Below are 27,962 nucleotides of genomic sequence, written 5' to 3' on the forward strand. Positions count from 1 at the left end.
AAAACATCAAGTGACGGGACGAACAAGTCGTGCGCCTGATGGTAAGCTACATGCCTATCCATAACTGTTACAGTGCCACTCAGAGCTTTAAGTTGCAAAGGTCTGAGGGGCACTACCACTGCACCCGTCACCCTGAGACATAGGTTGACAAGTCCCATTGTCTTGTAATTTCAGTAACACCCTTACTCTTCACAACCGGAACACAGTAATGCTGACATTACTGTTTGGCGGCAGAAATAGGTAAGGTGGCAGTACATCCCTGGACGAACTCGTTCACGTGGAGCTCTAATGATACTAACACATAAGCGCGTTTTATAACTTTATATTTTATGTATTTCATTTTAATTTTTATTACATTAACTAACTAATCTTACCTTCGATTCTTATTGGTATATTTATAAAAAAAAACACCCATCTATCGGCTTAGTTCAACTTTGAAGGTTTATCAATGTTAGTCATTGTTTTACTAGTAATTTATTGGACTATCTGAGCACGGTACTGACTAGAAAGATAGTCTTTATAAGTACTGATAATTTGGTACGAATTCTAGAGCAATTGCAATGATAGTCGACTACGAGAACTATATACACGAGGTAATGTTTGTCAATGAGTACACGGAACTCGACGTCCTTGGAAGATTTTAGCCGTCTAAGCACGTAACTATATTGTCCAAAATTAGAATAGTCCGTCGTTCGGTGCCGGCTTTGGATGGATTGCACTTGAGTACGGCTAACTTATGTTCATAAGTTAGGTTATTTTCGTAGGAAATTCGATGTTTCCTGAAGGCATGAGTCTATGATTCCCGTCTTGTTTCTTGAAGACACGAATCTATGGTTTTGGTCTTTGAAGAGTGAATACACATCACTATACGATATTGCTTGAAAAAATATAACATTTCCCGCGAATAAAAAGTGACTAACTTCGATGACGTCAACTTCATTTACCTGTTCCTATTGACTTTCATTATGCAGTACCCTGAGACGTAGTTCAGTTAACAACGACACATCGAAAGCCACCCGTATTGTAACTGTATAGGTATTTAAGTATGGTGCTAAATAATTACCCAGTAAACAATGGGTGATGTGTAGCCGCCATGACCGGATATTTGCCCGCATTTACATGACTTGCGTGTTGCCTTATCGAAGCAATGTTGTCTATTCGCACTTCTCATGTGTGACTTCCTTTTGTCCAAAATACAATACATTTCTCTGAGCAACTCGGAGCATTCGCGTTCCAACCATATTCTCATTGGACTTGCCCGTTAGCAAATAGTACAAGATCGAGTTTTTATATTTCGCGATTGTTACACGTTTTAAATGAAATATTTTTTCCGAATTTGAAATAGCGTATATTTGTTTTTTCATACAGGTCCTATGATAATGGCAGCCGTGAAAAACCAAATATGCTTGATTTAGATCGGAAGGAAAGAAATAGTTTCATTTCCGATGTGCAGCAAACGCGAAGCCAAACTCAAATAATTATTAATTATTCCATGGGTGAAATTTTACACTTGAAAACGTCATTTTTTAAACTACTGCTCGTTCACTGTGCTGACTGAGAAGAAGGAACAAGGAACTCTAGGAGTTGCTCTTGTCAAATAAACTTAAATGCTTACGGAATTAACTTTGTATCATTTTTGTGTGGAGTCTAGACTCATGTCATCTTTCCATACATCTTTATCTAACACGTAGTGTCCAATTTTGTAATACGACTTTTCAATTAAAATACTTTTGATGTAAGTTTTAAACTTAAGAAGTGATAATACAATTGCTCCGGAATGTTATTGTGAAAACGTATTCTCCATAAAAGGAAACCTAAGCACTCGCGTATACAAAGAGCGATAGTTTCATTCAAATGGTTGCTGTCTGAAGATAGATAGATTAAAAAAATAATAGTAGATATCTGCAGGGATAATAATGACAAGTTTCATATTTGCGCTGATGCACTAAATAATATGGTGGAAAATATATTCAACAAAATTATTACAGTCATCTGGCTTTGATTGGAAATTACTACTACTGACTTGTATATATTTAATCCAGCGGGTTACGGACAGGCATAGTTACTTTATTAACGTAAGCTTAAAAGTTTTTGTTTGATAATCTAAACGAAACTGTTTGCATTATTAAATATCATTCTACATACAATCGTTTGTTGAATAGAATAATGTCTGTGCAATATAACAAAGGCATGATTGCTACACAAATAAACCTTTATTTCCCGACGCATCTTCTCCAGAGTTCAACGAACTCACCTTGGTAGTTGTCCAGTCATTTTAATTGTAATAAAAATTTTGCATTGGCTAAAAAATGTAAGCTATAGTATGGATCATAATTAGATGTCCGAAATATAGACATGGGTATAACTTAACAAAAAAAATACATTATAAATTATACTTTCCTATTTTTGACAATAATAATAATAAACGTTCCGAAATTTTTTCAAGCGTAATCTGATATAATTTAGAACAATTCACATTTTTCAATATATATTTTTACTTGATTTCGTTTAATGAAATAATTATAATAAAGCACTATGTTTGAGGTCGTAAATAAGTTTATGATACTGGTAACACAATCGGGATCAAAAATATTTTTTGTGGCGCCATTTTGTCGTGTCATAGATGTCATTCGTGCTTCATTTCTCGAACTCGAATGTTGTCTTCTCTCCGCAGTGGGTTTGTTAAATTATTGTCTGTTCTTGTTAAAGTTTTTGTTTCCTGTTAATATTTTGTAAAAGATCATGGAAATTGTAGACAATGAAAACCACATCCTTTTCCAATTCCGTTAAAAAAGGTTTAGCTCACCTGCGTCTACACTTTGACAATGACATTCCATGACATTTCTTTGTTACTTTTTGAACATTTAATTATGATTCATGCTTTAGTTAAGTTATATTTTGAAAAGGCATTTAAGATTTGTACGTAAGGCAGTACAATTAGCACTTGACGCGTTGATTGTTTTTGTCTGACTACTAAAGACTCGTTTAAAGCGTGTATAGACGCTATGGAGTATTATAGTGTACGCCCTGTGTCTGATTCACAACTTGCGCCGGCGGCGACGTTGGCAGCGCATCACATCGTTCGCCATTGGGAAAGCATGACGCATCCGCCAACCAAACCCGTTTGTTTGGGACACTGACTAAGCCGTACTACACAACCTACTTTATTTCTTTTTAGATACTTTTAATGGCTAGTTACTCACTGTGTAGACCGCACACACAGCCTATTTGCGAAGCGTTGTTGGTGGTTGCACTCGCTTCTGTGTTGACGTTTTCGAATTGTCAGTACAAAAATAGAGGCGGGAACACAATTAGCGCGCCCTGCGCAAAACTGTGTTTTGACGATTCACGGTTTGATTTTTTGTAAATTTTCATATTAATGGTGACATGCTGTGTTAATTTTTTTATACATTAGCACTATTGATCAGATTGGTTGAGCGAAATTTTATGTACTGTGTAGGTTGATGATAATCTAAATAATTTACTTATGGCTGACTAATGAACCCTTTAAGCGCAGTGTTACTTATCACGTAATTATTACTCAATCTGTCATGGGTTAAAAGCGACGTCATTAACATCCACGAAGACGCGTTGAGCTATTTTGTGCGTTTTTTTAGCGACCACCAATTCACAACAAATGTGCGTAACACCCTTAGCTAACTTCCGTTATCTGCGTACATCTTCATTAGCATCCATTCAAAGTTTCACTTATCTCGAAAGTAAATAGCTTTCTCTCAAATAAATAAGTTGTCGATGCACACTCGGCTAAAGGTATTTTGCCATGCTATTGGTTGTGCGGTAACTTATACACCACGTGCTAAGTGTCATAACTAGTTAGTTCATTGCAAGAATTTGCCGCGTTTATGCATAGTTCCCCCTCGTAACGATTTTGAGAATAACTTAGGAAATTGACAGAATATGCCTCGCCGTAATATCCGTATTGGTTGTTATAACCAATTTATAACAATATCTACTGGTATAACAAATAGTGCCGACTAAATTTGAGCTGGTGATCATACACTTATGGTATTACGTATTATAATAAATGACAGTCTTAGAAGTACTTTTGTGTTATATATAAATTTACGTAGGATCCGTAGTATAGTGGCGACGGTGAAGTTATGTCAACCAACGATTGTACATAGGGCGCACTAAAAGTTTCCGGAACTGGCCACATACATAAACAATATTTAAAAAGTAATTACAACATTTGACAATGGAACTCTTTGGCTGTAAAATACAGTTAGTTTCATCTGACTTTACTTGTTTTTACATTGTGGCGTCATTTTAGAAATTGGTTGTCTACATCACCATGGATTTAACTCGTGATCATTTTCTTAATATAACTTTCTACGACGTTTAGTGTAACTTAACAGCTCAACGGAGCTTCGCTCGGGTTCAAACTGCTTTTGGCGATGAAGCTCCATGCAAGACGACTATTTATAGCTGGTTTGCAGAATTCAAACGCGGTCGTGTGAATCTCAGTGACAAATTTCGTAATGGTCGATCGTCCACTTCTGTGAACAACAAAAACATCGATGCTGTGCGCCGTATGATCAAAACAGGCCTGCATGTGACATACCCTGAGATTTGGGCATCTTTAGGCATGAGCATGAGTCAAATACAATCAGTACTACACAAACATTTGGGTGTGAAAAAGCTGTGCTCTCGGTGAAACCCACACAATTTGACTGAGGCTCAAACAACGGATCGCGTCACTTGGTGCAATGCCATGCTTACCAGATTCAACAAAGGGGCGTCAAATTTGGTGTAGGGTATAGTAAGAGGTGACGAAACATGGATTTATAGATACGACCCCAAAACAAAGCAGCAATCGAGCGTATGGGTCTTTCGAGTTGAGCCGAAACCAACCAAAGTGACGCGCGTGCAAAGTGCCTCTAAGCGGATGATTGCTTCTTTTTTTTAATAAAACTAGACAGATGGCTACTGTTGCTTTAGAGAATCGTTGTATCGTGAATAGTGATTGGTACACGATCATTTGTTCGCCGGAAGTTATTGACCAACTCTGTAAAAATAACCGTAAACGCCGTATCATCTTGCACCACGATATAATGCCAGTTCTCACACGGCCTGAGAGACAAATGAATTTTTAAAGGTGAACAACATTGACCTTGTGACTATTATTTATTTCCAAAAATGAAGAACCACTTACGCGGTCAACGATTTTCGATACCTGAAGAGGCTGTCGAAGAGTATGAAAAATATGCTTCGGAGATGTCACGGAGGAGTGGCATAAATGTTTTGATTCAAAATTGGTTCATTCGTATGAAAAAGTGCATTAACGCTAACGGAGAATATTTTGAGAAACAATAAATTCATTTCTGACCATTTATAGTATTTTTTTCTTATTCATTCCGGAAACTTATAGTACGTCACACGTAATCGTAACAAAACAAATATGGTTCCGACACTGGCAAGAATTATTGAAACTGCATTCAGCACACTCACGACTTAGTAGGTACTTTTATGTGTGGTGGTTGATTTTTCAAGTCACTGATAGGTATTGCAACTCTGAACACTTCTCGGAAGCAGCCTTTATACAGGAATACAAACAACGTTGGGCCAAGGTCAACTAAATAAATAATAGATTAACCAAGCTGCTAGTTTGACCAGACAAAATTATTATGAGTATCGAATCACTCCGGTATCGAATTACTACAATAAACTATAATTGACAACAATAAACGCTAAATGAATGTAAAGTTGTCAAAACTGGAACCACATGAGTAAAGAAAAGGAACAGAGATAAAGCTTCTAAAGAGCATGCAAAATTTATACCTATTTTGGTAGGGTTGGTACAGAAGGATAAAATTAAATATTGTTCTGTACGTAAAATAAGTAAATCAATTTATATGAACAATTTGTATTACTCAGTAAAATAATAGAATGACTAAACAAGTCGTTACTAGGCGACGTATACATGTCAAAAAACACAACAAATGCGACGCGCTACGCTATATCGCTAGCCCTGAGCTGTGGCACAGTCCTAGCCGGTTTAAACAGGTTTTTCTCCGCACGCGACGAAGCCGCCGGTGTTTACTCACACACGCGCCTCAAGCTTAAATGCTACTGAAATATCGCCAAAAGAAATGCCAAATTTGTTTAAAAAAAGTAGCAAGCACATTTCTTCTTTTTATTTTGGTTTTTGGCGGTGCGCTTTTTACATTTCGTCCATATCGAGGTTTCGCTTAGTAATTTAAGAGGCTTCTGCAGGTTCTGCTTTTAAGTGAATATTGTGGAAGAACAATGTGACATAAAGTACAGGCTTTCGTATGCGATATTTAATTTTGAATTTGGTCAACTGTTATTTTGAAAGGGACTTTATTTAGCAATATTGTATAGACAAGTGTCTCTCCGACAGCGACAAGTATTCTTGATACTGCCACCGACAACGTGCCTGATACTTCGACGCCGAATCAGACTCTAACCCGACCACATCTGTGACTCGCTCTGCCCGTGTCAGGGCCACCTAATAGATTGATTTTTAAATAGTACTTGAACATACATATTTTTTACAATTATCTATTATCCTGGTGGAGATCGTTACGTCTGCGTCAGCGACGCGTTATAATAAATAACAATCTTAGAAATACTTTTACGTTTTATATAAAACTAGCCGGTGCCCGCCCCTATTTAAAAAAATAATAAAAATAAAAGGACTTTATTCTTCAACAGAAAACACAACAATATTTAAGATAAAACAATGCTTTAGTCTATGTCGAAGAAAAGGAAAACGCCTCAGCAATTTGCTGGTTTTCAGGCTGCACCTGGCAAGTATTCGCCGCTGGAGACACCGTAGCATACAGAGACGAGTATCTTTTCGAATATATATATAAATAAATAGGAGGGTATCTCACTCACTATATACGTTTACTACATAAATAACAAACCTTAAAACTTAAAATGACATACGTATCTACCGACCACCGAACATACTGCACTTAGCAGCAAAGAGTATTTCACTGTGTACATAGAATACAACAAGCAGAGAATGGAATTTAGAAGAATATAGAGTTAGTACATTTTTAATTCCAATTATAATCCTACTTTTATTATTTCCAATGACGTAACAGAGCCTACATCACCTTCGACCAACAGTGTGATGTCTTCTGTAGATTAAACAGCCATTCCTTGCACTTACACTTGAAAGTATATGACGATTTACATGTTTTTACTGGCGATGGCGGCGGAAGATCGTTTCAACACTTAGTTGCCGCAAAACGAGAGCTGCCTCTAAAAGAATGTAGTCGAGGAGAAGGTGACAATTTCAAACTCGGATAGCGTATCGTACGGGTGCTGCCCTCCACTCTATCGTTCCAAATCAGCTTATCTGCCAAGTACGGCGGCGACAGTTTATTTCTCAAAGAAAATACAAGTGTACCAAGCTTTAACATTCGCCTGTTCGCCATGTTCAAAATGTTGTAGGTATTAAGAAACGGGGCAATATGCGACCTCGGCGGAACGGAATAGCAAAACCTAATACTTGCGTTTTGAACGCTTTGGATTTTCTTCACCGTCTTTTTGTGTAAACATGGTCCATACACAACGTCACAATAATCGAAAATAGATAAAACCAGGGCATCCGTTAATCTACCTCTTACAGCCGTACTCAAATGGGGACTCCCAATTTGTGACCAGATATAAGAAAAGGCCTCGCGGGCCGCTTTAGCGGCCCGGCGCAACACGCGCCATCTAGTCTTGTATAACTGTTTAAGCGCATCATAACGTTTAGGTAGTTTGGAAGCCACATGTTTGTCAAAAATTATTTCGCCCCTTTGTGATTTATTTTTGTTACAAAAAGTACCCTATATCCTCCTACGTCCCATCTATATCAATACGAAAATTCATGAAAATTAATTCAGCGGTTTAGGCGTGAAAACGTAACAGAGAGAGTGCTTTCGCATTTATAATATTTAATGTTAGTTTGCATTAAATGGGATCCTTGAGAGAGTTTTCACAGACCAGATGCTGTTAAGTAAGTCAAAAAGTCTCAATGTACAGGAAACCTGAACCCCGATTATGAAATCGAAAATTGTACGGGAAGATGTTGAACATTGGGAAAATAATATTGACAAAAGTTTTATCTACAATTCACAAAGCTCTTTGCAATGTTGACCTGTGTTTACCCAGCTGAGAGTAATAAATACCTCGTTGCAGCTAGTGAAATTGTTATTATGCTTTCAAGGATGTCTTTCCTGGTTTATTATTTCGTTATTGAACACTTCGTTTCTCGGAAAATTGTTACACTATTGTTATGATTTGATGTTTGCGAATCGTGATAGCGCCATTTTAATTTTCTTATCTTTGCAGTAATAGTGCGAAATATCAACTGATTTTTGAGGTGCGAGCAGATCTTATAGAAGTGTTTTTCGCGGTATAGGTATGAGTAGTATTGCACTATTTTATCAAGCGTGTCTAAAGGAAGATATAACAAAGTACGTTTGTAGTATACAATGGAATATTAAAATTGATTTGAAAACGGGAATAAACACGTTTAAACTCTAATAGGAATTTCTATACAGATTAATGTTTAAACATTTCTTCCCGTTTTCAAATGTTAGTACAATAGGTACAACGCGAAAGTTCTTTAAATGTGTAACATTTGTTTCATTTCTACAAGACCAGTATTTGCGCTTACGTATGAATAGAACGTTCGCATAGGAGAGCATGTATGTGGTATGGATGTCGCTGGGTATATTATCACCAACAACCCATTTATACTCTCAGACGAGGGTTTAGACCAAAGTCCGCCAACCTGGACCAATGCGGGTTGGAGACGTCACGCGTTTTCCGAGGGTTTCACAACCCTTCGATGTGCAAATTTCATCTCGAAGTTATTCTTCACCAAAAAGCTCATGGTAAATTTCAAATTAAATTCCGAGAAATTCAGAGGCGTGAGTTCGGATTTGAACCCACAGCCTCTGCTTGAGAGGCGGTAGCCAACCATTAAGCTACCACGGCTGGTGACATAGCTAGTCCATAATATTGTGTTAGTTGGTAGTATCCATCAGATGTGCAGCCTAAACCTTGCCTTTAAGATGAACGAAAACATGATGAAATCTGGAAGTCTCCTCGCTTCACAATGTCGAACATGAAACTTTGTTCGCATTACGCGTTTTTTAATATGGTCGGGTATTACTTGTTTGACAATCGGAGAACGATAGTACAGGGCCAGCATTTCGAAGAATGTTCGCATCCCTTGGAAGGCATGAAGGTCAATCCGCATAGGTCGGTGTAGCGAGTTTCAAGTCGCGAAACTGCACCCGTTAATCAAAGACATAAAGTTGACAAATCCCATGTGCCTGTAGTATCGCCTTGGTTTTTTTTTTCTGTAAGTATGGTTTATACCTTTAAACTGTAACATTACAGTAAAGGTACATACCTTTAATTGCTATTGTTGTGCATGGATCATGTTGGCTTTCTTATAAATAAATATAAAAAAAAAACATTTGCGTGTTTCAACTTTGTAGTTGAAACTTTATAGCTAAATACACACCCACAGTATTACACACAACTACGACATTTGCGTGTGACTCAAATTAAAAGAAACTGCTTTTACCAGGTGCTATATCAAAATCGTTTAATAGGTAATAATCTAATAATAAAAAGTCCTACACTTTTAATTGCAGGAAACGAAGTCCATTATCGGTGAATGTAATAATAATAAAATCGTAATGTTCTTATTCTGTACTAGATTACATACGAGCTTTTAAACTGGTATTTTGAATACGCCTAATACAGTATTTCCGTATTGGGTTCACCACTAGGTAATCAGCGTACTCCGTAGTACCTTCTAAATATTTTCGTTTCAACCGTTAACTATTGTTTGTAGTGAATTCATGGTGCTGTAATAATAATAATAATAACGCACACACGCACCACCCCGCACCACCCCGCACTAGGAAAACCCTGCATCGCGGGTGTCATAGACACACACATAGACAAGCACAAATTACATCCACACTCAACAGAGAAATAAATGTAGGCCATACAAATATTTCTTCCGACCTGGTAATAGAATCCGGGTCCTCTGCGTGACATACCAGCATGGTAATCGTTCGGTCACAGAGGCCGTTTAATATACTAAACTAATGGAAATATTATTATTGCTTGTTCAATGCTGTGATGTTACAACCTGAACTTGAAGCCCATAGACAACGCCGGCGCTACACCACGGAGCGCGCGGGTGCAATGTGGATGCAATCAATACCCTGGCGCCCTCTAATAGGCATGCGATCAAAATGGAATACTGACTGACAGTTATATTTTCCCCAGTGATCGGAAAGGACAATGGCAAACTCCCATATACATTTTTGTTGATATAATTTGTATGCGTCTGTTTATGAAAAATATGTGCAAATATAGTCGAAATTCCTGAACAAATTTTGTTTTGTATTTTTACTATTCTGAGAAGTCAGGAAATAAAGATATTCCAGTTTGAAGTTTTGGAGGTTATGTGTTACGTAATTGAATAAAATATATTCGGTGTATCAAAATAAACTATAGAAACCTTAAACAGAGTTAATAGAAGCTGAACGGTGCCTTGGGTTTGTGACGTAACGAAAGTTCAGAGGAAATTATTTTGTACACTGACCATAGGGTCAAAAGGCATCAAGTTAAGCCATAACAAAAAACTGACTTAATAACATACCACAAACTATTGTACTGGTAACTCGGACACAACTTATTTTTTTGTGAAACGTGCCATCTATCCCTGATTTTGGGAATTTTTTTGTCAGTTTTACCATTTTTCAGTGTGGTATTTTGCAGAAGAAATTATCGACTTTATTTTTTGTAATGAAGTACTTAATCTTTTATTAGCTTATTACAAATCGGCCGAATCAGTATAATTTGATATTGTACTTATGTTGTTAATATGGATTTGACTATATCCATACATAGGTACTGAAATTCCTTTTTTGGCGGTGAGATGTCGCTAGCTAAGAAACTGATAGTTGTAGATGTCAGGCCGGTTACATACTAATTAGTCATTAATATGATTTTATTTCCAGACTTAAATAGGCCGCTATTATAATTTGACAAACCTAATGAATTTATTTTATTCAAACTTGTAACTCAGACATTTGAAGACGGTAACGAATTATTTTAACTATTAATTCTTTGGTGTAAGTGGTGCAATTATAAAGGATGTTGGGAAGCAACAACCTTGGCCCCATGTCCGCTAATTTTAAATCAACTCCGTTGTGTGTCGATAGTGTCAGTGGCGGAATTTTGTACTGTGACATTAGTGTAGGTACTCTATTTAATTTCTTTGAACTTCTCTCTCACCGCAATATGGACCAAGCCAGATAACCTTATCAAGAACACAGACTGCAGCAGAACAATATTATTAAACAACATATGCATACGAGTCAAAAATTCCTTTCCATAGACCTTACTACGACGCTTTTGAAAGCCAAGAAGTCGTTAGCATCTTCGTATGTATTTTAGGTTACCCATACAGTTTTGGCGTTTTTACGCAGGAGGGTATAAACTCACTTACATCAAGTTTTAGCGCATCGGAGTGCTTAGATATTAACTTAGTAGTTGTTTTTAATATGTTGTGGTAGGGACTTCTTTCACGTTTTTTAAACTTTATTTTTATAAAATATTATTTATTTTATTATTTTTTAAATATTTTTAAATAATATTACTATTTAAAAACAACAACTACGTTAATATCTAAGCACTCCGATTCGCTAAAACTTGATGTAGGTAAGTGGTTTGTACCCTATTAGTATCTTCGTTAATAATTTGCAGTCAGTCTTTAGTGATAGTTGAAACGTCTTGCATATGCCTAGGCCATTTTCAAACCAGTCTTTACAATATTAACAGTCATGTACTCGTTCGGACTCACCGTACCGTACGTTTGATATTCTGGTAAAAGTTAATCGAACTACTATTCAACTGCCATTGCAATTTTTTGAAATTCTGGGGTGAGTCCGATGGCGCATCGATGGCGTATTGCACTAATATTATATTATAATTTGAAAAGTTAATTGCTGATTAAACGAGATAAAAATTAAGATCGACTCATCCGTAGAACAAAGATCTATGCGCAAGACTACTTGTTCTTAGGGCCATAGTACATTTCCTTCGTTCTTCTGCGCTGTGGATGTCGGATCGACCGTTGTTCGATTTTATATTTCCCAAACGAAATAAGATATATAAAATCTCAAAACACCTTTACATAGGCCTTAGTTTGAATAACGAAATTATTCTCGCAACGTATTTATCATCTTTTCGCTATATAATCACATCGAACTATGTTCTTCGGATGACTACGCATATCTGTGCGTAGTAATTTTCATGGTAGTAAAGCAACATCGATTGTTAGTGCTTGAATGAATGAATGCCATCACTGCCATTCCACTGACACTATATTGAGACACAACTGCCATTGCAACTAGATTTTACCAAAATAGTAAATATTATGATAATTGCAGTATAATCTCATTGACATTTCAATGGAATTACAATGGCCAGTGGTTTGAAAAAAGTTAGCAGAATTAGGCCCCAGTTTACTTCGCTTGCGCGTCGGCATCGTCGCAAGGGGCGCGCGCCCCTTAATACATTGCGCCTGTGTGCTCCGCACGTATTGCACCATAGGTAAAGCCGGCACTGTCCAAGACTTCTTTTGACCTTTAAACCCATACAATTATAAACCGTATGTGTCTTCCGCTTAACACTGTTGTTCAAATAGATAAAGGTATTTACGCAGCTCGCGCAAGAAAATTACAGTATTACTGTTACCGCAAGTAAAGAAATCTTATACTTATTTACTTAAGGACAACCAGTGGTAAATACAATAAATCTTAGGAATAAGAAGACTTAAAAACACATTTAATTCTGAATGAACTACCTGTAGGTGCCACAACTTGGAACTAAGACAAAAAAGAATGTAAGCAATAAGTGACTGGGTGTACAGTCAAAAGCACATTGAGCTTGACACTTTGTACTTTGGACCGTTCTTATCGTAAGCGGCATAGACTTGGATTTAAGTCTTAAGTGTCAAACTAGACGTGCTCTTGGCGCTGTATAAAAAAAATTGATTTTAATTAATATTAAATAAAAAATAAATATTTATGAGTTACGTCCAAATGGATTCCATCGTATTTTAGATTTAACGATATGGAGAGAATCGTTGAACACATCCATTGTTTAATCAAGCGCGTTAAAGGTTTTTGACAACCTAAATTATCTAACAAATAATCTTAAATATTTTGGTGATATTACAATTTTTTTTTCGGGTCTAAATCACAGTAGGTATATGTGTTCAAACAAACAACTGTTTCGAGCGTTTTCAAGTCCCATGGTCTTTCGAAAAAATAAACATATGCAATTTTTTTAACTCTTTATTTTATTTAGAGGCTTTGTTCATTTGATACATTAAGAACACACTACATGAAATACAGACAAGTAAATAAAAATACTATCTAACCAAACATGTGGGTATATCATATCTTCGCGGATCTACGTGTTGACTCTGACAATACGGATTGAAACCACTCTCAACATTTAATGTACGGAAACCAACCTGTGAAACCTGTGAAACCAAACAAATAATCGTACCCAAATGTATATAAGATTCATTTCTAATGTGTAACAATCGCGAAAACCTGAGAACTTGATGTGTTAAATATTATTATTATTTTATAATACCAAATGATAGGACAAACAAGTCATGATTCTGGTGGTAAGCGACACGTCGATCCATAACAGTTGCAGGGCACTGCAACATTGCTTAAAGCTTTAAATCGCAGATCTGTCACATAAGTTGACAAGTCCCAAGCGCCTGACGTTTCTGCAGCCAAGCAGAGTAATACTCACATTATTGCTGGTGGCAGTACTTCCCTAGACGAACTCTTTCACAAGGAGCTCTACTGCTAGTATTTTTTTAATATTTTCAAGTGACGGGATCAACAAGTCGTGCGCCTGAGGGTAAGCTACACACCTGTCTAGAACAGTTGCAGTGCCACTCAGAGCTCTAAGTCGCAAAGATGTGAGGGGCACTGCCATTGTGCCCGTCACCCTAGTTGACAAGTCCCATGTGCCTGTAACTTCACCAGCAGCCTTGCCCTTCAAAATCCGGAACACAGTAATGCTGACATTACCAAGTTTTATTTACTAATTTAATCATCATTAACCCATTATAGAAACGCATACCGCAGATGCTAAGGTCTTCACCAAGCGTGTCCTGCCAGTGTTCACCTATGGCACGGAAACAACGACTCTGACAATGAAGTTCGCAGAGAACTGGCGAGTCGCACAGAAGGCAATGGAAACAGCAATGTTAGAAATAACGTTGTTCAATCGGATACCGAATGAGCGTATTCGACGGATGACCAAAATCGGGGACGTACACAAATTGATACGATAAAATGGAAATGGGCAGGACACACAGCTAGGACGGATCTATATCGATGGACAAGGAAGGTCATGGAGTGACGCGCGTCAGAGGTCATCCGCCACTTAATTCGGTGGATGACATTAAAATTTCCGCGGGCCGAAACTGGATGCATGTGCCACGGGAGCGACGTAAACGCAGAGATATGGAGGTGGCCTATATCCGAAGATGGACAGAGGCCTGCTTGATAATAAATCCAATATATGCACCCACAGGACTTGAACAGTCGACCTCTCCATTGCGAAGTACCCGTTGTCGCCCAAACAACGACACACTTACCAATTTAAAACATTCAAAAACGACACGCACAAATAAGACAAATGAAAAATATCATGTACTTTCTTCAAATGCATAGTTTCTCTTTAGCACTCTGGATAATAAGCAGACGTTGCTACTCAAGAACTTCAATCTATAGACAAGAACATTCATAGCAACTGCACGTTCCAAACCAAACACTAACAATAGTGATAGTGTGTTGAATTCTGTCAAAGAGTATTAGTACCCTAGCTAGTACCGTGGACAGACGTGACAGTCTATACATATTGGTAATGAGCTAGCCAGGCAGATTTTCATCAGAGGTTCATCAGAGAAACACAGCGGGTGTATGGAAAGCCGCATTGAGTATGCTAGTGCATAGATATCGTTATTGCTACGTAATTTTTTTAACTTTGAAGAACTTTGCAGGAACCGCTGTATATTTACAGCGGTTACTACATTCTGGGAAGGGTACTCATAAAACAGGGAATTCTCTGTACTATTCGTCAGAGCAAAACCAATTTTGAAAAGTTCGTTTTCCAAATTGGTCCTACCAGGAATCGAACTAGTAACTTCTTCACCCGGCCCTCGCGGTGAATACTTGTTAGGCCAGCGCGGTCATTAAATAGGTTCAATAATAATGTTCAAATAATGTTCTAATACGAACCGTCCTCCATTTATATAGATAATTATTTCCCATTTATAATAAGTAAATCCTTCATTATTTAGACTATTGGTTTATTTTTTTCCATCCTCTAAGTTCATTATAGACCCATCCACGTTGTTTACAATTAGCATGAAGTATGGATTTTAAAGGTTAATGAATATTGTGACGTGTTTAGTACCATGTTATTAATTTATTTTTTGTGAAATTACTCCACTTTTTTGGTATGAACCTAAAAATGTAAAAAAATAAATGTATATAATAATTATTAATACAAAGAATTCAAAGATCCTTTGACTGCTAAATATAGTAAAAGTTGTATAACAGTTGCGTAACATGTGTAGTAAAATACCACTTGACGTTAAACAATTACACTTTTATACAAGTTAATTTACAAGTCCTTAAATGAAAATCATTTTTATGTCATTTAAACAAAATAAAGTCGAAGTCAAATAATCTACTTCATAGGTAAGCAAATTACACTTGAAATCGTCATACTAACTGGAAATAAGATGTAAGGTTTTATGTTTAACATTTATGAAAAATTAAATTTGTAAATTGACATGTTTGTGACCTTCTTATTGTTGTGGTAGTCTAAGGCTCAACTCACACTGGCGCAGAGTCGAAGCGTCGTGACTTTCTTCGTCTATAGTAATTCATCTCTATTTTCCCTTTATTAAGGTACAAATTTTGTTAATTTTGTGTTATTCAAATATGTAAACGGGCGTTGCCGCGCGTGAGCACAGTGAGGCGTCAGACGCCGACCACACTGTGATCCGGGCGCACTAATGCAAGTGTCGTCACGCGTCAACGCGCGTCGCCAAGCGTTGTAGTTAAAAAACAGGACGCGACACGACGCTTCGACTCTGCGCCAGTCTGAGTTGAGCCTAATCGACATAAGAAAGAAAATAAATTTATTCAGCACAAACACATGTTACAAGTAAAATATGATTTTGTGCTTAACGTGCGTTCCACGGAAAAGGGCCCAACTCAGCAAATACTGCGGCGGAGCCATAGCGCTGGTTTTCGGTGGACCCATTTTAAGAAAAATTCCTTCGATCTGACAGTACCCTAACCTTATAGTGAACTACTGATCTGCACAGAACTTACCGATCAATTCAGCAAACCTCACGAATTCCTATATACGTTTGTTACAGATCTTTGTTTTTTTTGTTTTACCGGTATTTACCATAGCGTAAGAAATTGCCTGGGACATACCTGTGGAAGTGTTTCTTTACTTAATCTTTTTATTTTTTTCCGTCCGAAGTTGTATGTCACATTTCACGCTGAAGGTAATGGACGTGTTTAATACCAAGAATACTCGCGATTCTCCATAAAACGAGTCTCTTAGAACAATACATTATCAATGTTTTATCTATGTGTATCGATCGAGTTATCACCGCGATGCAGTTAGCGAGATAAACACGCAGGTAACGAGTTCAATTTTGGTCATGATAAGTGAAGTTATACATGTTATATCGTAGTATCTACTTGATGCAAAATAGAGGCCATGACAGTTGGTAGTACAGTTTACTTCCATTTTAACCGATTTCAAAAAAAGGAGGAGGTTATACGTTCGGCTGTATGTATGTTTTCAGATATCTCCATCAATTGTGGAATGATTTAGATAATTCTTTTTTTTTTGTTTGAAAGGGTGCACTCTCATGGTTGTCTCATTGTCGCCAGTCAGAATCTGATGAGGGGATCCCATGCAAATCGAAGGAAATCGTCGAATTTTATATACAAAAACTTGCACTTTATTAATGTGACGTTTTGTATTTTATGAAGCGACTAACACTTTTATTTTTGTATAAAGAGTAAAAAACATTGTTATGAATAACCTAACCTCCGGTTAAAAAAACCGACCTCGAAAGTCATTCATCCCCTAGTTGGCCACCCTTAGAGGTGGAATATTTTCCTGAAATTAAATGGGACCACATCTGAGGTACCTTCTTTCCAACAAAAAAAGAATCATCTAAATTGGTTCACGAATGGCCGAGTTTTCGCGTAACATACATACAAAAAAAAAGCATACAGACGAATTGAGAACCTCGTCCTTTTTTGAAGTCAGTTAAAAACTTGAAAGAATTAATGAAATAATAAGATTTCTGTTTTCACTCTTCGTAGTATTATAAACTAATGTTTATTCTTTAAAATTTTCCTATTTATTTTTGTACGATTGTATAAAACTTAGTATTTTTTCTACTGTTTCGAGACACACCCCTTTTTTTTGTAAATGTACAAATATTTTGAGAAATAGTCATATACTCGAAGTGGTCCCTGATGCTGTTCTGGGTTCGTTTCGGCTATCACAAATTATTTTCCGCAAATAAAAGTCGACTTTTCATTTGACACAATATATATAATCACCAAATCACCGCCACCGTGACAACCAGAAAAGAAAATACAAAATGTACAAAGGAGTCCGTAACAGCTCATTGTCACCAAAGAGTCATCTGTCGCAATATTTATTAAGACTTGAATGTCTTCTGATTATGCCCACGGGCGGGAGCGTATTTACGCAAATGGTCAAGGCCTCATCAGCAAAATGCGCACACGCACACGTACACGCACGCACGCACGCGCGCACGCACGTACGAACGCGCGCGCATTATAAATTATTCATAATTAATGAACTAATACATAGGGCGCACTATAACTTTCCGGAACTGGCCACTTAAATAAACAATATTTAAAAAGTAATTACAACTTTTGAAAATGGAAATCTGGCTGTAGAATACAATTACTTTCATGTGTCTGTCTGTCACTTGTTTTTACATTGTGGCGTCATTTTTGAAATTGTTTTGAACCAATAGTATATACCAGTCAGTAGTATAGTTAAATCCATATTTAATTCGTGAAAATTTTCGTAGTATGACTTTCTACGACTTTAAGTGTAATTTAACAGCTCAGCGGAGCTTCGCTCGGCTTTAAACTGCTTTTGGCGATGAAGCTCCATGCAAAACGACTATTTATAGCTGGTTTGCAGAACTCAAACACGGTCATGTGGTCAGTGACAAATTTCGTAATGGTCGACCGTCCACTGCTGTGAACAACAAAAACATCGATGCTGTGCGCCGTATGATCAAAACAGACCGGCATGTGATATACCCTGAGATTCGGGCATCTTTAGGCATAGGCATGAGTCAAATACAATCAATGTACTACACAAGCATTTGGGTGCGAAAAAGCTGTACTCTCGGTGGATCCCACACAATTTGAGTGAGGCTCAAAAAACGGATCGCGTCACGTGGTGCAATGCCATGCTTACCAGATCCAAAGAAGGGGCGTCAAATTTGGTGTGGGGTATAAGTAACAGGTGACGAAATATAGATTTATAGTTCCGATCCCAAAACAAAGCAGCAATCGAGCGTATGGGTCTTTCGAGATGAGCCGAAACCAACCGAAGTGGCGCGCGTGCAAAGTGCCTCTAAGCGGATGATTGCTTCTTTTTTTAATACAACTTGATACGTGGCTGCTGTTGCTTTAGAGAATCGTTGTACCGTGAATAGTGATTGAGTACTCGATCATTTGTTTGCCGGAAGTTATTGACAAATTCCGTAAAAATAACCGTAAACGCCGTATCATCTTGCTCCACGATAATGCCAGTTCTCGCGCGGCCTGACACACGAATGAATTTTTGAACAACGTTGACCTTATGAGCCATCCCGCGTACAGTCCCGACCTGGCACCTTGTGAATTTCATTTATTTCCAAAAATTAAGAACCAGTACAACGATTTACATCACAAGAAGAAAAAGAGGCTGTCGAAGAGTATGAAAAATATGTTTCAGATTGTCACGGAGGAGCGGTATAAATGGTTTCAAAATTGGTTCATTCGTATGAAAAAGTGCATTAACGCTAACGGAAAATATTTTGAGAAACAATAAATTCATTTCTGACCATTTATAGTATTTTTTTCTTATTCATTCCGGAAACTTATTGTGCGCCTCACGTATAATTAGCCAATGGCTCAATTTATATTGCGGCGGAACGGAATGGAAGCCAAATTTTGTAACGATATTGTACATAGCATAATGAACTTTATGGCCAATAGTGTAACGTACAAACTAGATACGAGCCAAAATCTTCCGCAGAATGCGCGAGCATTCTCGAACTTTTATTCTGTTCCGTCACAATATAAATTGAGCCTTAGTTTAAGTCAGCATAATTTAATGACAACGTTGTCATTAAAAGAATAAACGACGATATGTTAATTTCTTTTCTTCTAATAAGTTAAGTCGATAACTTTATATGCTTAAATAGGAGAGCAATCATATTTCAGTTATACATAGATTTTGTGTTTCATGAGGTCCATATTATGTTTATGAATTTCATTCATATGATAAAAGCACTTTGACATATGATCACATATCGATGCCTTACTTTCTCTAATTCGTATCTTATAAAGAGTGATTATTCAGGAGAAGGCAAAACTTTCTATTTAATTTAAATTTCTTATCAAGGATGTTAATTTGGACGCATTACCTTAAGAATAGATAAAAGCCAGTGTATGAATTTGAAGGAAGTATTAAGTGAAATCAGCCTGCAGAATTGGTTTATTCAATCCATTTTTTGCATTTCAGTAACTTTGTGTTTTAAGATACGAGTTTGAAAAAGTAAGGCTACGATATGCCTTTATTATACCGAGAATGCGAAATATCTTCATACAGTGACTGTTTGTCAGTCTCAATACAATAAAAAAAGTCCATATTCCGGTTAGGTCTCTAAGGATTTAAGCCTGTTCAAACCGTCATGCAATGCGGGTACGCGACACGTCAGTTTACAAAAAAAATAATTGAAACGAGATCGATTGCATCAAAAAATGTTATGCTACTCACTACTTATATATTAGAATTAAGCTATTGTTCGCATTAAAAATAAATAAAATAATGAAATTTATTTGTCAGATTGATAACAACAATCTTATGATTACCGTGGCCCCACAATAGGCAAGCCTATACGGTGGAGTCCCATACTACCGATTTACACATAATAGAAAGCCCCTAAAATGAACAGAATGGATTTAAAATATTTAAACAAGTAAACCTGAGGACATTTTGTGTTGTATAAAAGTAATAACTAATCGTTTATAAACTAAATAGTAATGTTACATAACAATAAGTTGACTATTCTGCTATGCAAACAATTAAATTCTCGACAAAATCACAAGTGGTGCATACAACCACGTTTTCCAGTATACTTTTAACTACGAATGATGAGTACAGTTTTATCTCACATCATCACATGATTTGAGGACGTTGTTTTACAGGTGTCGTTAGCAAAGGAACTGTGCATGGTATTCGTGTGTAACTTTGATTTTCGACCCTATTACAATTATTTTTAGATCCAATAAATAATTAAAGAAAGATGCGCCAGAACAGAGAGAGAAGGAGATCCGGTTATCGAACGGAATACGTCCCGATTGAAGGTCCACTGAACCGTAATAGTGTCAGTTGATTAATTACAGTTAATCCTTTTTAAGCGTCCTTTTTTTTTTGACGGGGGTAAATCTTTACGGATACCCCTGAGCCCAGGGAGACTCAGGGGTTATGTGGGGACTCTCCTCCAGGCTGGAGGGCCTACCCCACTAAAACCCACCCGGGTTTCTCTCTCGCTGGTTGAGTCGGCGCCGTGCGATCAGTAACCATTCACCACGACGCCGCCCGGCCGCCCTAGCTTACGCCAGGGCTCCCGCGCCAACGGTGGGGCGAGTCGGTTGTCCTCCGATCCGCCCCTCAGACAAGTGAGGCCGTGCAATGCAGGCTCCGGAGTCCCTGTCCAGAGCCCGCTGGTCTCACTAGGGGATCAGGCGAGCAGCGAACTGCCTTCGCCTTCTCCCCGTACGTCTGCGCCGGAGCGGGTGCGCGTCTGCCGCATCCTCGCGCACCCGCTTCGCGGCCTCCTTTTGCGACATAACCTCTGCGCAAAAGGAGGCCACCGCCTCTCAGGACTCCTCGCTATCGAGCATGACGGTAACCACGCTCGGCACCGAGATGTCCTGCCCTACAGTCCCCATCAGAGTGCGGCGCTGCCCATCCCAGCCCATCCGCGGTGTCATCCGCAGCGCCGCACTCGTGGACTTCCTTTCGTCCTGCAAAAATCGTATTATGCTTGCTGAATAATTATACCCGAGGCTTTAGTTTATTATCGTCAGTGACTGCTGCGTGTCTTAATTGGGAAAGGTTAAGATATATAATTTTTATTTATTTACTTTTATTATTATTTATATCCCTAACTGACTGAAATTGGTAACATATTCATCTTCGAACCAGATATTGTGATTGTGACATCATTTGTTATGTTTGTCACAGTAAGTGACAATATTGATAGGCCTTGGCTATTCAGGTGCCCACAAAAAGTATATAAACCACTATGTACAAGACAGTATACTTCGACGATGTTTATATCAGTTTTATGAACCTGTGTTTGTGTGTATTTATGTCCGAGACAAATTGGTTGAACAGCATTTGATTATTCTTTTCGTAGAGTCTCAATTTTTTTTTAACGATAATATTGAAAAGTGTCATCATTTAGGTTTTAGGAGCTGGGCGTAGTAAATTCCATGTTAGCTTTTGATTTTTTACATATATAACCAAGGTCAAGTTAACTTCCTTATCTGAGATATTTTTTACTAAACTAATGAGAGACGTGAGTTGTAATATCTATGAATATGAGTCACAGTTTTATAATGGGTTCTGATTTTAAATAGTTTTTTTTTACTATAAAATGTATCGATTGATAATGATTTGTCGATTGTACTTTGTGAAGGAAATACTGTACCCTATAATATGTGTCATCGTGATTCGTATTATGTAAATTGTTAAATATGTTGTTGGATATTGGACGACGTTAAAATTGGGTTCGTACACTTATAATTTGTTATAGGTTGTATTTTAAAATTATTTTTAAGTTGTTTTTGTTGAAATCTCTCAGGAATAGTCCTGAGACACCTTTTTTATCTACGGCTTGTGCTCTAGCGTACTTATCGTTTATAGTGTCAACGCTTGAAAACTGTGTTTATTTTTTGGAAGCACCTTTTAACGTTGAGTCTCGTTTTGCTTTGTACCTATTGACAGAGGGAATACGCTGTAATATTCCAAATATATTACTTATAGTACAGGACATCAATCCATCGCGATCCTAAATTTATTACATCAAGCAACGTTGAAGGAGTGAATAAAAATTACTTTGATGAAATCCCCGTCGACCAATCTCTTTTTAAACAAACAGAGAATTAGTCAAACTGAGTTGGTGCTTAGAGAAGGTGCGATCATACCACTTTAAGCTTTTTATTCGACAAACATAGAGAAACATGGTGTGGTTCTGTTCGTATCGATCGATGATAAACGATGCGTAAACTGCGGCGAATTTTCAATATCTAGCTTTAAGGCTAGATACACAGGCGACCACACGCTCCCGCTTTAGTTGCGATGAACGCAAAAAGCGCAAAGAATATTTCCGCCGTCACTAGATTTTTTTTTAGTTTACGGACGAACGTAACACGACTGCTTTGCCCACCATCGCCACAGAGAAGGTAGAGCGACACAAAGCCGTTTTTTATAGAAAATAAAAAGTACTGTTCACCGGTTGGAACCAACATGCTAATTAATTAAATTTTTCTGCCAGGTCGTCCCGCTTGTCTTTAAAGCAGCCATATTTTTTTCAAAGATGACTGAATTTAAATGAAAGAGCAAGTGTAAAAATGGAATTCATTTTCTCTTCTTTCAAAATGTCTACACCCTTGCCTAATGTATATGAATTCATTTCTCTCCACAAATTCTGGTTACAATTTTTGGCACAGAAACAGATCTTATTTTCTCTAAAGTGACAAAATTTGAAGGAGACTGGATTCTGAACTAGGTCAAGAGATCTGTGTTTTACACTAATTTTACCAAAGATGTAATGTAAACATTTTAAACTATACTATAAATAAAAATAACTACTCTAATTGACTCGTATTTTATATTTCCACGTCTACTTTTCTACCCCAATTAGAATGTTCAGTGTCAATGTAATTTTAACTATTTTAAATGACAAACTCATTTCTTTTTCAATTCAAGTTTGTTGTTATTTGAAATATTTCTTTTTTTTAATTCAATACATTATACAGCCTACCAGCATTAAAATAGAGAAACTTTTGCTCAAAGGATGTTCTAACCGACTGCTGTCTACATATCTCATAATACCTTCTACTTTCTGTCTGATACCAAAGTGAAATACATGAAATTGCTTATTTTTTAACACTTTAGAAATAGAGCGGTAGAAGCGCGTCATTACGCCCTCACATTAAACCAAACCATTAAAAGAACCAACGACGCGCTTGGTTTGTCAAAGTACTAATTAGTATAGAGGTGAACTACGAAAAGAAAGAAGAGGAGCACAGCACCTCTTTATTGTATGCTGATCTCTAGGAAAATGGTATATTGAAGGAGATTGATATATAACGGTCTATGACTATACTTTATTATATTTAAAGCTTTATTTGCCCAAGATTACGCTTGAAGTGTAAAAAACGGATGTCGTCCAGAAACGGAATTACGAGGTTTTCAAATTTAGCCGACGATAAATAGGACTAATATATTAATAATAATGCCAAATAACCACACCAGTTACCTGATTTCCAATTAGTATATTTCCTCCATGTATTATGAGCAACGAAGTTAACCCCAGGGCACTATCTAGTACACCCAGACCAGCGTATTTTTAAAAATGTGACTCAAATTGGTCCTACCGGGAAAATAAACTTTGAACCTCATTTAGCACTCTGTGGTAGCCGTCTTTAACGGCTACCACTAGTGTAACGGCGTAGTAGGGCTAGCACGATAGAGCGCGACTAGCGCGAGAGCGACATAAAACGCGCATCAACAATAAACATATATCGCGCTTTATGTCGCTATCGCGCTAGTCGCGCTCTATTGTTCTAGGACTACAAGTGTGCTTTCGTATTTACCAAAGCGCCATTTTGTCTTAATATTTATTTATAATTTTTTTCGTACCTCATATTGTCGAGTTCGTAGGTTTTCGTTATTGCTAAACATTGGAAATGAAAATGATATTTTCGGATCTATATCGCATATTTTGTCTTTCAAACAAATCAAACGTTTCGGGCTCTTTACAAGTCCCACAGTCATCACTGGTTGAAATGGTGTTGGCCATCAACCAGTTGCGTCTAATATCATTGCAAACCACGCTATTATGTACTAGTTACAGGTACCTACCAGACACGGTATGCTGAAAGCGCTGATTCAAATCCAGCCGAATTAAAGGACTTTTTCTTAGTGTTCAATTTTTGTAATAATGATTAGGTACCTATTTATACTAACGTTTAATTTCTAAAAAAATATTTTGTAGAACTACTTAGGTACATTGTTTGTTCAATTTCGTTATTGCATATCCCTTGATATGTCTGTTTATGGTAATCTAGACACACCCACACTGTCTCAAATATTCACAGGCAACAATAAATATTTCAATTTTCTTTTCACTCTTTTTGGGGTTCAACAATGTATCAGATGCAAACAAGATGTATTGTAATTATTGTGTTTTATTTACCAATACCTGTAGGGCTAGCACTACAGGGTGCGACTTGGGTGAGAGCGACATAAAGCGCGAAATAGTCTATGCAATAATAGTAGTATCTCACGCTTTACTTCGCTCTCGCGCAAGTCGCGCCCTGTCGTGCTACTGACCTCTGTTTTTAATTTATTTATTTTTGGAAGATTTACAGCAATTTTTTACAATAAATATAATGTTAAGTAACAGGTGAAAGCGTTAATCACAAATCTCCAAGTAATCTTTAAGTATTGTTAATTTCCTGGCAATCGTTCGTCGCTCATTTGCCCTTTGATATGTTGAATTAAAAATAATTATTTTCAGTGGGAGAAATCTGAAAATCCTTTCTTTGTGGGATAAAAATGCTGACCAGATTTCAGGTTATGTATATTTACATGTTTAATATATTTCGTTTTGTGCAGGTGACATCACACAAAAGGGATATGACAAGAAACGGTTGCGACTACTCGCGCCCTACGTCCAACAACAGCCGCCTCAAGGTAAACAAGGCAATTGTATTTTGATTCATTCATCCAATATCACCGCTAACCTGCCTGAACTAATTGAATGCGCTGAAGATAATTTCCCAGCGCGCGTCCAAGGTCGCGGCGCAAGCGTCGGGGTCACATTGTCAATTGGTCGCCGTCGATGGTCGCTGCGTATCGCGAAACGATCGCTGGCCCGGTTCCGCAACAAGGGTCAAACGAAGGGGCCATCTTGAATCTGGACCCCGACTGTTCGAAATTAGAACGCGAGTACAATGAACCTTGAAGATTACACGCTTCTGGCCCGCCTAAATCGTTGCTATTTCATAAATAATAATACCAGCCCCTACCAGTAGTAGGGCGTGTTGGTTATGAAATAGCAATACTATGCCAAAAATGTTCATAATTGCCGCAATAGCGCGGTGGAAATTGCTGGAATAATGAAGGCGACCTTCATCCGAGCAAAATAATCAGTACGACAAATCTAAACGACCATTGTGCAGCGGCCATCGACTTTATATTATGTTTTTTTTCTACCCAAGTTGTGTTATTTTATTACAATTATAATTATAGTTTAGTCGGTAACGCACGTCAACCACACTTTATCACCATTATATTAGCACTATCTTTACATTAAAGACAACATAAAGTAGGCGAACGTCACGAGGCTTTTTTGACGTTTGTTGCAACAGACGTCATACAAAAAGTAAACCTTGGACCGAAGCGAAACGCGCTCCGTGCTCCGTGTTGTATTAAAAAAATTTAGACAAAAAAGCCGTTGTGCTTAAATTTTCTTTTAACCCTATGTATACATACGTTATCATACAATATAAGAAGTTGATTTTGTAGAAGAATTTCAACAACATGAGCTCTGTTTTTACCAGTATCGCTCGATTTTGCATTCCTAAAACTAAATATTTTCAATAAAAAGTGAAGATAATAAGTAGTCAACGTGATACATATATTATTATATTCAGCCAGTATTTATACTCTCAAATAGAAAATATGTCATCAAACGAGTTTCGTTTCTTGTTTTTGTAAAGTAAGGTCGGTTATTTTATGTGTTCACCATTTTTTTTTCTACAAACCAAAAGATTATGTTACTTTGTTAAACAACAAGTAGCTTAAGCAACAAGTGTATTGTTATTGTTATAGATTCTTAAAATATAGCTAAATCGGATCTTTTTGGTGGTCGGTATTTCTTCGATACTTTGCTAAGTACCCTTATATTTGTTTTCCGATAAAAAAAAATTATAATGCATTTCCTGATACATAAGGAAAAATCAAGGACAAATAACAACTCGGAAACATACTTGGCTGTTAGCGTTTTGTGTAGGTAAGATGTTGCGATCCGAATTAGTAAGCTAAAAACAAACCCACACGAATGATGTGATACACGAGTTGTACGTTTTTACATTAACGACATTGTAAATTGTAGAGAAATACGCTTTCCTTGAGTAAGAATAGATTTGAACATTAAAATTAGTCAGACCTCAAAATGCAAAGTGACAACAGTAACACCTTGTGACTTCCAATCACGACAAACCGTAGACTAACCACTTGTAGAAAGAAATAGCTCATACAGATTAGTACAAAAGGTAGATGGTATTACAAATTGGTATTAAAGGGTTTCTTATCAGGCTTATGATCTGAGCAGTGATTGCCGGTGATATTGTCGATACTGCACTGCGCGGATGTAAGACGAAAGCGCGGTCAAATTGTCTGTGGACATAGTCTCGAGTGGAGCGGAAAGCGAATCTAGTGATATTATTTTTGACAGTGATATATTCAAAAAATTGCTTTGAATGCTTATGTGGAAACATCGAGTAATGTGTGAAAATTATCGTTTAACATTCCAGCGCTAGGCAATAATTTTTTAGCGCAAAATAAAATATTTAAAAAACAGATTTATGGTTGTGTGACACTAATGATGATAGTGGTCGGTAGACTTAAGCAGATGGAAATAAAGTTTGTTGTTTCGTGTTTGTTATAATGTCAGAAGATGTGAAGAGAGTCGTAGGGTTGAAAAAGACGCCACTAGAATTAAGTTGAAGCAAATGAATTCGATTTATTTGCTTTAGTCGGTCGGAGTATTGTTTTAAATCGACGATTCCCGTAAATGAAATTTTACATTACATTACACAGTTCGTAAACCTATGTCAATACGTAATACTTTCTTATAACAGACATGTAACGTCGGGGATAGTGCAAATCCGTGTATGTGATATTGGTAAAAAGCGCGAATCTGGACCAAACCAATTTGGTTCACAGGAGAGGGGTTTGACGTTATTACTTTGTTATTTCAATGGCTACGATTTTCGTATTCGCACAGTAAGCATTTATTTATGTTGTCTACGGACTAATAACAATAGATTCCCGTAATTTAATGGCCAAATCAGATTTCATTAGGCCATTAAATTACTGAAATTAAGACTCATAATCAAATGCTAGTTACGCGTATTTACACTATCCCCGACGATACCTATTAAGTTTTTAAACATTTCACAACAAATTAGATATTCGGATATATTACAAAAATTAAGAAAATTTTTTTTTTACAAGTTTCTTACTAGCAC

General features: G+C 37.1%; 1 protein-coding gene across 7 annotated transcripts in view; it reads left to right on the forward strand.

The window, feature by feature from the left end:
• Positions 1-27,962, forward strand: part of LOC113226016 (disco-interacting protein 2) — a 160,946-nt gene that overhangs the window by 7,164 nt on the left and 125,820 nt on the right. For all 7 annotated transcript variants that reach the window (XM_026458553.1, XM_026458772.1, XM_026458690.1 and 4 more), the window contains exon 2: positions 25,324-25,401. In XM_026458553.1, the coding sequence (XP_026314338.1) occupies positions 25,324-25,401 (78 nt within the window). The remainder of the gene's footprint in view (positions 1-25,323; positions 25,402-27,962) is intronic.

Source organism: Hyposmocoma kahamanoa, unplaced genomic scaffold (assembly GCF_003589595.1).
Source record: "Hyposmocoma kahamanoa isolate Upper Pololo Valley unplaced genomic scaffold, ASM358959v1 100021, whole genome shotgun sequence".
Lineage (NCBI taxonomy): Eukaryota > Metazoa > Arthropoda > Insecta > Lepidoptera > Cosmopterigidae > Hyposmocoma > Hyposmocoma kahamanoa.